A 14,380-nucleotide genomic window follows, 5' to 3' on the forward strand; every position below is an offset into this window, starting at 1 on the left:
ACAATCCTTTGGACCTCACCCGAAAACTGGAACTCTTGCAGATCTTCTAGAACTTCCAGCACCTTGCTGCTGAAACTACAGAAATTCCAAAGAAAGAAAGCTTATAACCGAGCCTTCTCTGGTACTGGAACTCCTGGACTCCGGAAACCAGACTGCATCCCTTTAACAGCGTCTTTCAAAAAAGAAGTGAAAGCATTACTGATTAATGCCTTCTGAACTAGAAATGTACCTACTCCGCCCTTGAGACTATGTTACGATGCTGCTACTTTACACTTGTTTTTCCTCCTTTTACGGACGTCCTCTCCCAGACAGGTGTCGCTACATCCAACTTCGTTCCTGAACTTATGGTTGTTTTCAATACCCTTATTTGTTATTGCTTTTATATGTTCTTGTATATTGTCTTTGTGGTGTCCTGTATCTTGCATACTCTTGTTGTTGTTCTGATGTACTTCTCCCTCTCTTTTGTCCCTGAATATTTTTAAAAAATGCTCCGATACCCTCTTGGGTCATGTTCGCAATATATTTGAATCTATAAATATAAATCCACAACACATGATCGAGGCATGCGCCAGGTTAGAGAAACATGGTTTAACGCTCAAGGGTAAAACATGCAAAGTGTTCAGAAGATCTATGGAATATGTGGGCCATACTTTATCTGGTGATGGGAAAGTACCAAAAAATCCCCCCTGCACCCACTGCCAAAGAACAGTTACTTTTTGTTTGCTGGCATATGCAAATATTGCAGCTAGTTCATAAAGAATTTCGCCACAAATACGGAACCTGTTTGGGAACTGCGGAGTCACAATGTTAGTTATGTCTGGTCAGACAGACAACAAGGGGAATTTGAGAGCATCAAACCAGAAATAGTACGGGCTCATACCCTACCCTATCTGCCCATCGAGCCATTGAGCAGGCATCCGGCTGAATCAGGATCCCTGCCTTGAGCACAGCACGCCATTTCAATCTGAAGAATTCTGCGTGGCATCTATCCAATACCCTCATAGCTACCGTGCATATATGCACGCCTCTTTAGAGGCTCCCCGATATCCAGTTCCACCGGCGTTCCACTACGGTCACCATGCCATACGACCGGGAAACCCAGCAGCACCTACCGCCGCCCTTCGATATTTATTTCCGCATCTTTACCTCTTGATTTTGAACAGAGGCCATTGCCCTCTCTGACGCTTCAGCTACCCCGCGGTAGGTTTGTGCAATCCCACCACGACACCTGTGGCAGTATGTCTTTCAGGGCATCTATTTTAATCTGTCCTGATGATGATCCCATTATTCTTGTAAAAGGGATCGAAACGTCATCGACTCGCTTGACACCGTGGACACAAACGTATTTTTATGTAACGTGTAACGTCTGTGTTCTTTATCGTGCTTGTTTAACCCTTCACATTTGCAAAACAAACCTGTTTTCTTGCCTGATTTTATTTTTTTTTCATTGTTACTATTGTTATTTTTTGTTGTTCACCTTTATTTTGTGTTCACTTTGATGCTCTAGATGCAGGACTGTGTCCCACTTTATCTTTTGCTGAGATTCATCGTGAAAATTAAGAATGATGAAATCCGGCTTGACAGTAGCAATATAGTACAGATTTGAGTCTATATTTATTGTTTTCTTATCATATCCTCTAACAAGGACCACTGTTTTCTCAACTACCATTAAATATGTAGCTACTAATAAATTTGAAGAGATTTCAGAAGAGTTTTGGAGAGAGTGTGAGTTATCGGATGAAATATGGCGGCCACCAAGAAGGGTGTTTTGGAAGGGTGGCCTGGGAGGAGCAAAATAAAACAAGAGTGCTTACCCATGTATAAGGTAGCGAAGGAACTGGTGTTTGAGGGCAATTTCTTTGTTCGGTTTGTGGAGGAGTGACAGGGAGTGTGACCTGCCTATGGGAGTGCATGAATTTAATCTTAAATTGAATTAAAAGGGACATCCAGGATGTCTGCCTTGAAGTGCCTTGTTCGCATTAATTTTTTGCTAGGCAGGAATGGATAGGAAGATTGATAGCACGTTGAGAGTGTTTGAAGTGTATGCTGGAAGTGAGAAGATGTTGAGGATTATTACATCACTTATGAAAAGATGTGTGTGGCCCGATTTGCCAGGGCAAACGGTGGCATTTGACATATCCGGACCCTTCAATTTTCTACCTATGGATGCTAGGTTTGCTTTAGTCTTAATTGAGTACCATTCAAAATGGCCAGAGGTTAAATTTGTGTCACAGGCTACCACAGTGGCAGTGGTCGAATTTTTCAAGGAAGTATTTGCCTGTGAAGGATGCCGATGGGTACTGCTCACTGACAATGGAGTTCAACTCACTAGTGCAGAAATGGAGTCTTTTCTCAAGCATTGCAATGTTAAACATATAACTACTGCCTTATATGAACCACATGAAAATAGTCAAGGGGAAAGGTTCAACTGCATGTTGAGGGATATGTAATAGTTGCACATTGTCAGGGCAGAGATTGGAAAAACATTTTGAGAGGAAGGTTGTGGTTGTAACGCATAACTCCCCATACCACCACTGAAAGTCAGTCCATTCAAATTGTTAAAAGGCAAATATCCTGCTTCTAGCCTGTGTCCTTGGTGGTTTAAAGAGAAGTGGAGAAGTAGAGAGGAAGAGTGTAATGTGACGGACATTGCTGAAATAGTGAGGAGGAAACGGGGTAAATCCAAGGAATGGTATAATGCCAAGTGGAAGGTTAAGCCTCAGGAAACTAAGGTTGGTCACTGGGTGATGATTCTCAAACCTAAATTAGTAAATAAAGGTTTTTCAAGGTCATGAAGGTATTTACTAATAGTTTAGTTACACAAGATGGTAAAGTGTGGAATGTGAAGAGGGTTGCAAAGTGCACTGGTGGAGGTTTGAGCAACAAGGACTGGAACAAAAGTGAGGAAACAGAGAAAAGGCACAATGATTTCCTGGAGAACTTTGACATGAGAACACCACATATTTACTGTGATGATAACACCAGTTAAAGTACAGTGCTTCACTACGCTATGGAAGGGTATGCTTACTTTTTTTCCCCTCATAAGTAAAGTTATTTTCTACTTAGTTTTCCTTTCAGTTTTGACACTTTTATTTTCTATTCCTTTTATTAAGCCTTTTGTAATGGGTAAGGCGTGTTACAATGTTATTTGTATTAGCATACATTAGCATATGTTCCTAGCAATTGCTGTGTTTTGTTTTGTAGTACATTTATTTGAAGGTTTTATATAGCGCTAGCTCCACCCAAGGATATCAGAGCGCTTTACATAACAGGACTAATACACAGGAAAGCAGCAAAACCAATTTCCATATTTGGTTAGATACAAGTTAGAGGAACCATTTAAAGTACATAGTGTGAGGAGTACAGGTCATATACGCAGAACGACAATTACAAGAAACAAAATGTCAAAATATATAGCTATTTTACAGTCTGCAAGGAGGACTCAAAAAGGCAGCAGAGCGGTGCAGGAAGCAAATATACAGAGAGGAGAGCAGGGGGCTACATTCCCCAATATTCAGTGAGGAAGTGTAATTTAAGGTTTCTTTTAAAGTTGGCATAGGAGGGGTTGCAGCGAATGTCTTTGGGGAGGTTGTTCCAGATGGTTGGGGCATTGCCAGAGAAGGAGCGGGATTGAGAGGAGCTTTTTTTTAGGAGAGGGGGTATGAGGAGGAGAGAATTGGTGCTTCTCAGGGTTCGGGAGATACCAGCTTTTCCAGTTTAGTTGATAGGTAGGGTGGAGTCTTCCGATAGAGGGCTGTGTGTGTGATACAGGCAATTTTGTAGGAGGATCTACCTTCAATGGGGAGCCATTTAAAGGCCTTGAGGGCGGATGAGATGTGTTCAAAACGCTTACAGTTGGTGGTGAGTCTGGCTGCGAGGTTAAGGACGGATTTGATGGGGGCAAGATGGATTTTGGGGGTACCAGAGAGAAGGGCATTTCCGTAGTCGATTTTGGGAAGGACCAGTGATTGGGTAATAACTTTGAGGTCTTCTGCCGGAATAAAGAGTTTGATTTTTTTGAGATGCCGGAGTGTGAAAAGTGCACTTTTTGCTGTGTTTTTAATGTGGGAGTTAAGAGTAAGATTATTGTTGATGGTGATGCCAAGAGATTTGACAGATTCTGCGAGGGAGAGAGGGTAGTTAAGGGCATTGAGGTCCGCTATCCATGATTGAATGGGGAGAGGGTTGTTCTTAGGCGAGAAGAGGATAATCTCAGTTTTGTTAGGGTTGAGTTTAAGATGGTTGCTGTGGAACCAGGTTTGGATCTTGGTAAATGCTGAGTTTAGGTGTAGGATGTCAGAATGGGTTTTTACTTTATAGTACAGTTGAGTGTCATCAGCGTACAAGTGGTAATTGATTTTGGCTTGTTTGAGTACCAGGGTGAGGGGTTCCATAAAGAGGTTGAACAGAGCAGGAGAGAGGATGGATCCTTGCGGTACACAAAGGGAGACAGGAGTTGGGCAAGATAGGGAGTTAAGAATTTTAATTTGTTGTGTTCTGTGTTGGAAGTAGGAGGTGAACCAGTTAAGGACAGTGCCGTTCAGGCCAAAGCGATCCCTGAGTGTATTGAGTAAGGTCGGGTGGCATACCGTGTCAAAAGCAGCGGTTAGGTCTAGAAGGATGAGTAGGTAAGACTCACCCTTGTCCAGGGCCAGGTGTATGTCATCGACTATGTTGAGCAGCGCAGTTTCCGTGCTACAACCTTTGCGGAAGCCTCATTGAAGGGGGTCAAGAAGGTTGAATGTGTTAATGTGTTCGTCCAGTTGAAGAAGGGCGCACTTTTCGAGAGCTTTGGAGAGGAGGGGAAGGTTGGAGATGGGTCGGAGGTTGTTGGAGTCATTAGGATCAGCTTTAGGATTTTTAGGAACAGGGGTGATTTGTCTGAGTTGAAGGGAGGGGGGACATTCCCTGTTGAAAGGGATGCATTAATGATGGTGGTCCAGTAGGGGACAATGATGTGTTTGAGATCTTGGACAAGTGAGGAGGGGAGAGGGTCTTTAGTGTGTGCGGATGGTTTGAGATGTGATAGGATGTTATAGACTTCACGTTCAGAAACAGAGCGGAAAGTAAGCCAAGAGGCGTTGTTTTTAAGCAGAGTGATAATAGGGGGGTTCCGGGGGGACAAGAGAGGGGAGGATGGGTGAGGGTGTTGTGGGAGATTTCAAGGGCGGGGGATTAGGAGTAGTATCCTGGGGAGGTTGAGGGATGGGCGGGGTTGGGTATTAAGGAAAGTGCGGTCGATTTTGGCAATTTTTTCGGCGAAGAAGCAGGCAATTTCTTCACACTTGTTAATAGAGGCCACTGGGTTGGGTGGAGCAGGGGAGGTTTGGTTTCTAATAATGTTGAACAGTTCTCTGGGTCTGTTTTTGGCATGTGAGAGTTGAAGGCGGAAGTCAGAGGCTTTTTCAGAGAAGATGTGTTTTTTTATAAGAGGATCTGGCATTTCTGAGAAGAGCAAGGTGGGTAGGTGTAGGGTGTTGTCCATGTTCTTTCCGCTAATCTGAGTGAGCGTCTCTCTCTATTAAGGTCGAGGGTAAACCATGATTTGGAGGGGTTGTTTTTGAGCGTTTTGCTTTTCAGCGGGGAAAGCTCGTCTAAGACCTCTGCGACCATTTTGTTAATGTGTTCCGTGAGTTCAATTGGATTTGAAGAGGGGGCGTGAGGATGAGATGGGATTGGATTTTCAGTTCAAGGGTGCTAGGAGGGATTTGCTTAAGATTTCTGCTCAAGATAATAGTTTTGTTATTTTTGATAGGAACAGGTGGGGTTGGAGGGGATATTTTGAATAGAATGAGATGTGGTCGGACCAGTCGATAGGGATGATATTGGATAAGGATGTCAGGTCAGGGTTGGAGATGATGGCATCAAGAATGGCTCTTTTGGCGGGCGTAGGGGAGTGGCAGAGTTGCTTGAGGTCACTAATCTCAAGAAGGTTGTTGAGGAGGTTGATTGAGGGGTCATCCGTTTCATTCCAGTGCAGCTTAAGATCTCCTAGGAAGATATCTTTGGAGTTGGAGAGTAGAGATTTAGTTAGAAGGTCCGAGAGTTCTTCGGCAAAAGGAAGGGGTTCACTAGGAGGGTGATAGATATTATGAAGCCGTAATGGGGGGGAGCTTTTCATTTTAAATTCGGCTCCTAAGTATTGAAAAGGTTGAATAGTCGTCATTGGTGATTGGGGAAAGTTGAAGTTCTTGTTTGAAAATTATTGCTAGTCCTCAACCTATTTTTACATGTCTGTCTTTTCTGAGAATAGAGTAGCCAGGGGAGTGCGAGAAGGTCAAGGATGGGCGTGGAGTGGTCTTTGAGCCAGGTTTCGGTGAGGAATGCGATGCCGGTATCTTCATTAAGAATGGTTTCAGCGATTTCAGTTGCATGTCGGACGGCCGAGCGGCAATTCACAAGCATGCAGTTGAGGGGTTTAAGGTTGTTGCTAGTGACAGGGAGTAGTTGAACGGAGGGGAGTTGCGGTGGGGTCTGGGGGAGTTTGGATAGTCGGGGGTTCTGTTCATCCCCAGGATATCAGGGATCTTGGAGTGAGGGGGAGGCAGATCTTTAGGCGAGGGTTTGTTAGTGTAAGTGTTGCAGAGTACGGAGAGATTGTGGGCGGAGTAGGTATTCAAGGTTTGAGGGGGTCTGTGGGAGCAGGATAGGAGTGCCGCTGTTGACCAATGTTTGAGGTATGGACGTTTTCGAGGGTTGGCGCAGGGAGCAGGTGGCCAGGTGGGGCTGGCTGTGAATTTGTCGGATTTGAACCGATAAAAGTCTTTCCTGAGTAGGGTAAGTTCATCCACTAATGTAGAGAGATTGAAGTCAATGTTACGAAGTGCTTGGTTGAGGATGGATAGGAGGGAGTTGGGCGTGATTGGAATGGAGGGGGAATAGGGGACAGATTGGTTAGGGTGGGATAGATTACCGCTAGAGGATAGTGGTACACCAGGGGGGTTTGACGACAGGGGTGCAATGTTAGTATGAGGAGTAGGGAAGGCCAGGGGAGGGGGTTATGTTAAGTGCCATTTGTAAAGCGCACTGACGCCGAAGCTTCCTGGCGCTGCTAGACAGGTGAGAGAGACAGAAATACACAAAACCTAACATAAGGATGGGAACAGATGGGTCTTTAAGAGTTTCCTGAAGGAGAGAAGAGAGAGGGAGGATTTGATGAACAGGGGGAGAGAATTCCAGAGAATGGGGGCTAGATAAGAAAAACGGCGGCCACCAAATTTCTTGGTTTTATTTTTTGGGGTGATTAGTAGGTCATTACGGGCAGAGCGTAGATTACGTGTAGGGCGGTAGGGGCGGATGAGGGAGTTGAGAAACCCAGGACTAGGGCAGTGAAGACATTTGAAAGTGAGGCAAGCCACCTTAAAGGCGACCCTTTGATTCACAGGGAGCCAATGAAGGCTATGGAGCAAAGGTTTAGCGGATTGCCAACGAGGTAGTCCATGGATCAGGCGAGCTGCCTGGTTTTGGACGACCTGGAGGCGATTCAGCAGATAAAGTGGAAGGCCGTGATAAATAGAGTTAGAAAAATCAAGACGTGAGAGTACCAGTGAAGTAACAGATTGGGTGAGTGCTGCAGGGGGGAGGAAGTGACGAACTTTGCGAATCCTTCGAAGCTGGAACATGCATGATGAAATTACCGCTCCAACTTGGGCTTTGAGGGTAAGTTCGGTGTCAATAATTACGCCCAGACTTTTTATTGTTTTAGCAGGGGTGGGGGGGGAACCAAGCTCCGGCGGCCAGAACTGAGGGCCCCAATGGATATGGCTGAGGCCAGGAAGAAGAAGCTCAGTTTTTCCTGGGTTGAGTTTTAGTTGGTTCTGGTCCATCCAGAGTTGTAAATGAACAAAAATCCAGAGCACACCAAGTGTATCAAATCCAATTTCAATTTTCAAATGGTTATGCCAAAGGGATAGATCAGACCAAAATAAGTTTTCAAAAGTTTTATTAATCAACAGTGTTCTCATTCCCAGAATCACTGTGCCTGTCACTTTAGCCTACACGTGTTTCATCACAGCATGTGGCTGTGAATCTTCAGGGCTGATCCTAATGATCGAGGCGCGTTATCGGGTGACCGGTGATAATTCCGACCCGGTCCTAATCGGGTGTTTTTTGTTAAAACGAGAGCGGTACCGATGATGGTCGGTTTCCGATTCGTCAGAAAAGAAGTAACGTGTATTGTTACACAGCATCAATCTTTAAGGGCTGTTAGTTGCCCGTGGGTTGAGCTTGGTGCAGCTCCGGTTTCCAAATCCAGAGTTGTATGTGAGTCATTACAGCATGGAACGTATTGATGGCCAGAGGGGAATTAAGTGAAAAAACAAGCTGCAAATCATCAGCATAATTAAAAATTGTGATGTCCCATTTGAGGAGGGATTGAATCAGTGGCCGGAGATACAAATTAAATAGAAGCGGGGAAAGAGAGGAGCCCTGGGGGACTCCGCAGACCGTGGGAGATTTTTTTGCCGTAAAAGGACCCAAGCGGACTGCCTGTGTTCTGCCAGTGAGGAAAGATCTGACCCAATCGAGGGCCACGCCTCGGATGCCGGCCTGTTCGACACGGTGGAGAAGGATGTTATGATCCACCGTGTCGAACGCAGCAGACAGATCCAGGAGGACAAGGGCTTGAGGGTTCCCGATATCAGCGTTGTACCTGAGTATATCGAGAACTGCTAAAATGACCGCCTCCGTCGAGTGGGCGGGTCGGAAACCCGCCTGGTTGGGCTCAAGGTACTGGGAAGATTCGACAAAGTTTGATAAGCTGCGGGTGACATGAGCCTCCAGGATTTTAGAGAGGTAGGGAAGGAGGGAAATAGGACGGTAGTTTGATGGCTCAATGGGGTCTGCATCAGGCTTCTTAAGAAGGGGCACCAAGATGGCCTCCTTAAAAGAGGTGGGGACACTGCCACTGGTGAGTGAGCTATTGAGCAAGTGTAGAATGTTGTCTGGTAGATTGAGGCAGATACTGCGCAGAACAGAGGGAGGGCAGCAGTCATTGGGGGAGCCTGATTTCACACGGGTGGCAAGTTCCACTAAGGAAGTCGTGTCTATAACAGGAAAGGTAGTGAAAGTCGACGTATTATCAAGGGAGGGATCAAGAGGGGGAAACTGGGTGTGGTGTGGACTGGAATAGGGAGGATGGGATGGGCAAGATGGCAGGTGGACTGGTGTGGAGTGGGGAGGAAAGGGGGAGATGAGCGGGAGAGTGTGAGGGGGGATGTGGTAGTGTCGTACTGATAGGGGGTAAAGTTTGGGGAGGAAGGGGCAGGGGAAAGAGGGGCTATGGACGTTATGGGGCAGTTAGGAGGGGGAGGAGGGGTGCTAGGGAGGAGGAAGGGAGTTCGAGGTGGGCTGTCATAAGGGATCAGGAGAATTTGGAGGAGTGTCGTAGGGGATAGGAGGGGGGCTAGGTTCAAGGAGGGGGGTAGGATAGGGGAAAAGGGGATTGAAGTGCCCTTACTGATGGGAAAGTCCAGGGGGATTAGGGTTTGTCCCAAAGAGGAGGGGGAGAGTATGGAGGGGTCATGAGTGGGAGAAGGTGTGGGGCTGGGGTAGTGGATTGAGACAGGGAAGGGTTCACGCGGGGGGAGGTCATTAGGGAGGAGGTTGTGAGTTGGGGCGACTATGTCCAGGGGTGAGGAGTCTGTCTAAGAGAGACGGTGGAGGGCTGGTAGGTGGCATGCAAGGGTGCGGGGAGGGGGGAGCGAATTATTACATGGGAGGGTTCAAGAGGGGGGATGTTGTTAGGGAGGGGGTTCGGCATTGTGGTGGTGGTGGGGAGCTGGGAGGTGTTGGGGATTGGGAGGGTGATGGGGAGGAGTGGGTAGTGATAGCTGGACAGAGAGAGTGCTGAAGAGAAGTTCAAAGTATGTGAGGTGCTGTGCGGAGGCTTGGATGAGGATGTTTCCAGTTTTGTAGATGGAAATGGATATCTCACCAGGGTGGGGAGAGGTGGGGGAGGTGGTGAGTTTGTAGCCATGAAGGATTTTAATTGCGCTAGAGATTGGGAGGTGCCGTAAGAAGGTGCTCTTCCATTTGGAGGGGCGTTTGGTGTAGAAGATATAGTTAGTTTTAATGGGGGACGTGGGGCTGTGGTAGTTGTCTTCGATTAGGTTTTCGGGATGACGGATTAGGAGTTTGTGTTTAAGATTCTTTTTGACATTTTTGGAGAGGTAGGGAAGGTAAGGGATGGACCAGGAGTTGGGTCCATTTTTGGTGAGGGCGGGAAGATTGTCTGTAGGGGCAGGAGGAGGGCAAGGAGCAAGGGCAGAATTAAGGTGTGACATGATGAAGGGGTTTAGCAGGGGAAGAATGAGCAGGTGGACTAAAAGAAGGGGGAGGTTTAGAGGAGGGAGGGTAGTTTTGGGGTCCCTGTAGCCACACCGCACGAGGCAAAGAGGTAGAGGATTATGCCCAGGGTGGTATAATGTGTTAATCAGGTAGGAGGAGGGATTTGAGGCAAATTAAGGTGGTCACAGTAGCCGCGCCTCACAGGGGAAAGAGGAAGAGGTTTATGCTCAGGGTGGTCTAATGTGTAATCAGGTAGGGGGAGGGATTTGTAGCAAGGGAAGAGAGGAGGAAAGCAGGAGGGATAAGGGTACGGAGAATCAGAGTTCAAGTATGCAGGAAGTGCAGTATAACAGCATAGGTAATAAACATTATCAATACAGACATTTGATGATGTACACAAAGTCGAAGAACCATAACAAGTGTGTTTCTTAGAATCTCTGGCTGCACTACAGTTGAACTGGAGCTGTTCTACCTGTAGGACGCTATGCTGTGCTACTGCTAATAAACTGTGTAACTTAATTAGATTACTTTCTTTCAACATCCTGCTGATGGCATAACCTTAATACACACACTTATGTGTGCCCATCATAAAATCAGCACCATGACCCTGGGTCCAGCTAAAGCCTGGTAGAGCAAAAAACAAAAGAAGTAGGTTGCCTATAACAATACAACAAACAAAGAAACTGTGGTTGGATATGGAAAACTAAATGCTGTAAATAGTGTATGGTCTAAGTAGGTCTAGAAGGCCATCCCTAGTGGATGCCTCTCACACAATATCGTGTCATGCGTCATCACAGGCATTCCTCTCCCCACCCTGGTAAGATGGTGCTACCAGGGAGGACGAATCCTCTGTGAAGGCTTGGCAAAAGGATGGAGTTCTTACAAAAAAACTTACAGGACAAACGAGGGATCCAGTTTAATTAAAAATACCTTCAGGTACCTCACTTATCACCTTTATTAGTGAGAACCTGTGGTACGTTAAAAACAATGATGGAACCTAAAGAGAGTAATGTCTCGAATCCATCTTGCAGAAAGCCAACATGTTTCTGCCCACGCCAAGAACCAAAAATGTCTGGGGCATTCGTCAGGGCTGCTGGATCCCTACAGAAACATTATCAGATGTCCTCAATATCCCTATGTGACAATGTGGGGGAGTACACCTAAGGTGTGCCCAAGTGAATCCTACCTGGAATACTCTTATGCACAAATCATCATGCACCCTAGACTTTAGGGGATACCAGAGACTCGGTCACAGGAGGGGTGGTGCCCATCGTAGTCACACATTCCTCAGAAGGCACACCACGTGGAAGCACCTCCGTCCGTCGGCTTCCTGGCGGCTGGTACCGGCTAACGCCTTGACCTGCTGCCCACCAACATTCCTTTAGGCTTATTAAAGTGCACTGAAACGGGCATTTGAAGTGGAGAAAAAGATCAAATAAATCGGTTTGTTTTTAAAAAAATAATCCATAATTTCCAACTTAAATCGTAAGCATTGGCATGCATACAATTTAGAAGTAGGACAAGTTCATTAGTGCCCACTATGACAATGAAGAGTTGCTGCTTACTTGTTTTCCTATGCAAACCAATATGTTTGACCTAAGGCTAGTAAATTAATAGTTTCCTCCCAAATCTGTTGTGTTTACAAACTGTGGCTCCCAGCAGTGAGCCCCTTAAGATGGCAGCCACCTTAGTGCAGCCTTCAGGGACATCTACGCGCACCAATCTCTGCGACCCCACAGGACTCCCCAATGTCCGGCGCCTCTGTAGCATCATTTCCTGTGCTCAGTGGGCTAGGGCCATGTACTTATACCTGCCGCCACCCACTGGCCATCCTCTTTGTTCCCCGATGGACAGGCAGTCACCGTCTCAACCGCATACCCTGCGTGCCAGCGGGATGAAGGGGAAATGGAATTGAACGATTTAATGTATTATTTGTGTTGCAGGCGGAGTTAAAGGGCGATCCGGAGGCCGATTGGTACATAGGGGTACTCTCTTCAGGAGCACAACAGGGGTGCCCTAAAACTCCAGGAGTCTTTATGGCAGATCCCTGGATGAAAACGTCAGCATTATGCTAGGCCATCGGGCAGTTGTAAGCCTGAGCAACTGGGGGCTTGCCTTGCAACGCTCCGCCCCTAAAAATGCCGGAGTAAAGTCATGGACTGGCGATCCACAGTAATTAAGGGGGGGGGGCCAGAAAAGGGTAGCATCAATTGGGCTGGCCAAGGTGCTGTTTGGCTCATCAGGCAGACGGTCGGCTCATGTTACTCACCATTGCCTGCCCTTGGATCATCCCCAGGTTAACCCACCACGTTGGCATACTTTATGTACGAAGCCTGCAGCAAACTTTTACCCAAAAAACTGGTGTAGACTGATTATTTATTGCAGCACAACCAATTACTGCTAAGCGGGGAGGGTTGCCGATATCGGCACGGAGTACTGCTCAAGTTATATTTTGAGGATTGCGCTCATCTCTAGTTTTGCTGTTGCTCTGCCAATCCATATTTCACGGCACTGCCCAACACATATTTAAAAACGCAAGCGGAGGCTCGTTCACCCCAAACTCATTCCTGCACATACTCCACTATCGTTTCAAGTTACTACCTTGCACTTGTCGCCACGCAGGCTACTGAGCACAAATTAATGTCCTGGCAGTGCCACAATCATGCGGTTGTTTTCCTGTGTTTTATACGCCCTCCTCTCCTAGCGTCAAGTAAGCTTAGTAAATATTTGGGGGGGGGTTGCCTGTTACCAGGCGAGCAAAGCCCATTGGGCATCAGTTTCCAGGGCACACAGACAGCCGCACCCGAGTACTTCACAGGTCTTTAAAAGACCATTTGTTTGTTATTGGGGCTTTGTTGCCCCCCCTTCTTAGAGCCCCTACATCTCCACTCTGCCTATTGCCTGTAAAAATTACACACCAACCCCCCCCCTCCGAGATTATTTCCTAGCACCCCCCAAATCCCTCCTCGAAACGGTTACCATATTACCATGCATCGCTGTATGCTGATGGCGAGCAGGTTTGGCTCTAGGCTCATGGCGGCCCTGGGAAGGGAGTGTAGGTAGGGGGCCCGGAAGAGGAGGCCCCAGAAGAGGCACAGAGGACAGTGAAGAGGGGGGGTCAGGGTGTTTGGAAGTGGAACAGAGCCGGAGGCCGCCAAATTCCTACCACTGTGGCCGCCTCGCAAATATGTATCCATCCTCAGAGCATTATTATATTAAGGATATATATTGGCGTGGCGGCACCTGGTGTTTGGCGGCCCTGTGCAGGTGAACATCTTGCACATGCCTAAGGCCAGCCCTGTGGCGAGGAAGTTGCATGGTGTAGGGAGTCGCAGGACCATATGCTAAGAAGGTGGAGAGTGTGGACACTGCTTGTGCAATGAAAGGAAAGAATGATGTTACTGGGGCGGTGCTCTGCCGGTGAGCGCAACGCTGCTGCCGATGGTTCAGTGTTATGTTTTTTTATAGCTGTGCAGACAGCACCCACCTGAGTCCAGCTGAAGAGTGTAGCAGGGCAAAGGATCCAGCGATAACTTGTAACTTTCAAACTTTGGGTCGAGAAGCATCCGGTTCACTTGCAATGAGCAATTAGCTGTCTCCATAGCCGCTCCAGTAAAGAGACCACCTGTCAAGAAACTACGTGGGCAGTCCTCTCTTTTAGACAGAACCCCGTTATCAGCCTTTACTCCTATCACGGGAGCTTTTGTCCTTTAATTACGGTAATACACAGCACGCGGGACCAGAGTTGTTTCATCCAAAGGCTCAAAACCTATCGGATAACCCGAAACATACTTCATTTGCGGTGAGATGAGTATGGACATCATGGATTGGCTAAATGATATATTCTCAAATTCACATTGGCTAAGGGATGACAAGTAACTTCAGGAAATCTGGGAGGGTTTTCTTTAAAGTCGTAAGTATTGAATTCGAGGCCGTGGCAAACGTATTTACTCCGGGATTGGCTGGAGGCACGTCTTGTCGTTTGTTCATTGGCTATGGGACTAAAACTGTAAAACGTTGTTTATCCACGCCATTCCTCAGTGAATGGAGCATACATAAAAGATAGAGATAGTCACCCGCTAATTTAAATTGT

The 14,380-nt window shown here is 46.9% G+C and overlaps 1 protein-coding gene across 1 annotated transcript in view; it reads right to left on the minus strand.

Annotated features, from left to right (window-relative positions):
• The window catches only part of NUDCD1 (NudC domain containing 1), a 469,559-nt gene extending 455,510 nt beyond the window's left edge, over window positions 1-14,049 (minus strand). Inside the window, exon 1 of the mRNA XM_086966120.1 lies at window positions 13,775-14,049. Coding sequence (XP_086822246.1) covers window positions 13,775-13,889 — 115 coding nt within the window. The 5' untranslated portion in view covers window positions 13,890-14,049. The remainder of the gene's footprint in view (window positions 1-13,774) is intronic.
• Between the last annotated feature and the right edge of the window lie 331 nt (window positions 14,050-14,380).

The sequence above is a fragment of the Lissotriton vulgaris genome, chromosome 4_1 (genome assembly GCF_964263255.1).
Source record: "Lissotriton vulgaris chromosome 4_1, aLisVul1.2, whole genome shotgun sequence".
Lineage (NCBI taxonomy): Eukaryota > Metazoa > Chordata > Amphibia > Caudata > Salamandridae > Lissotriton > Lissotriton vulgaris.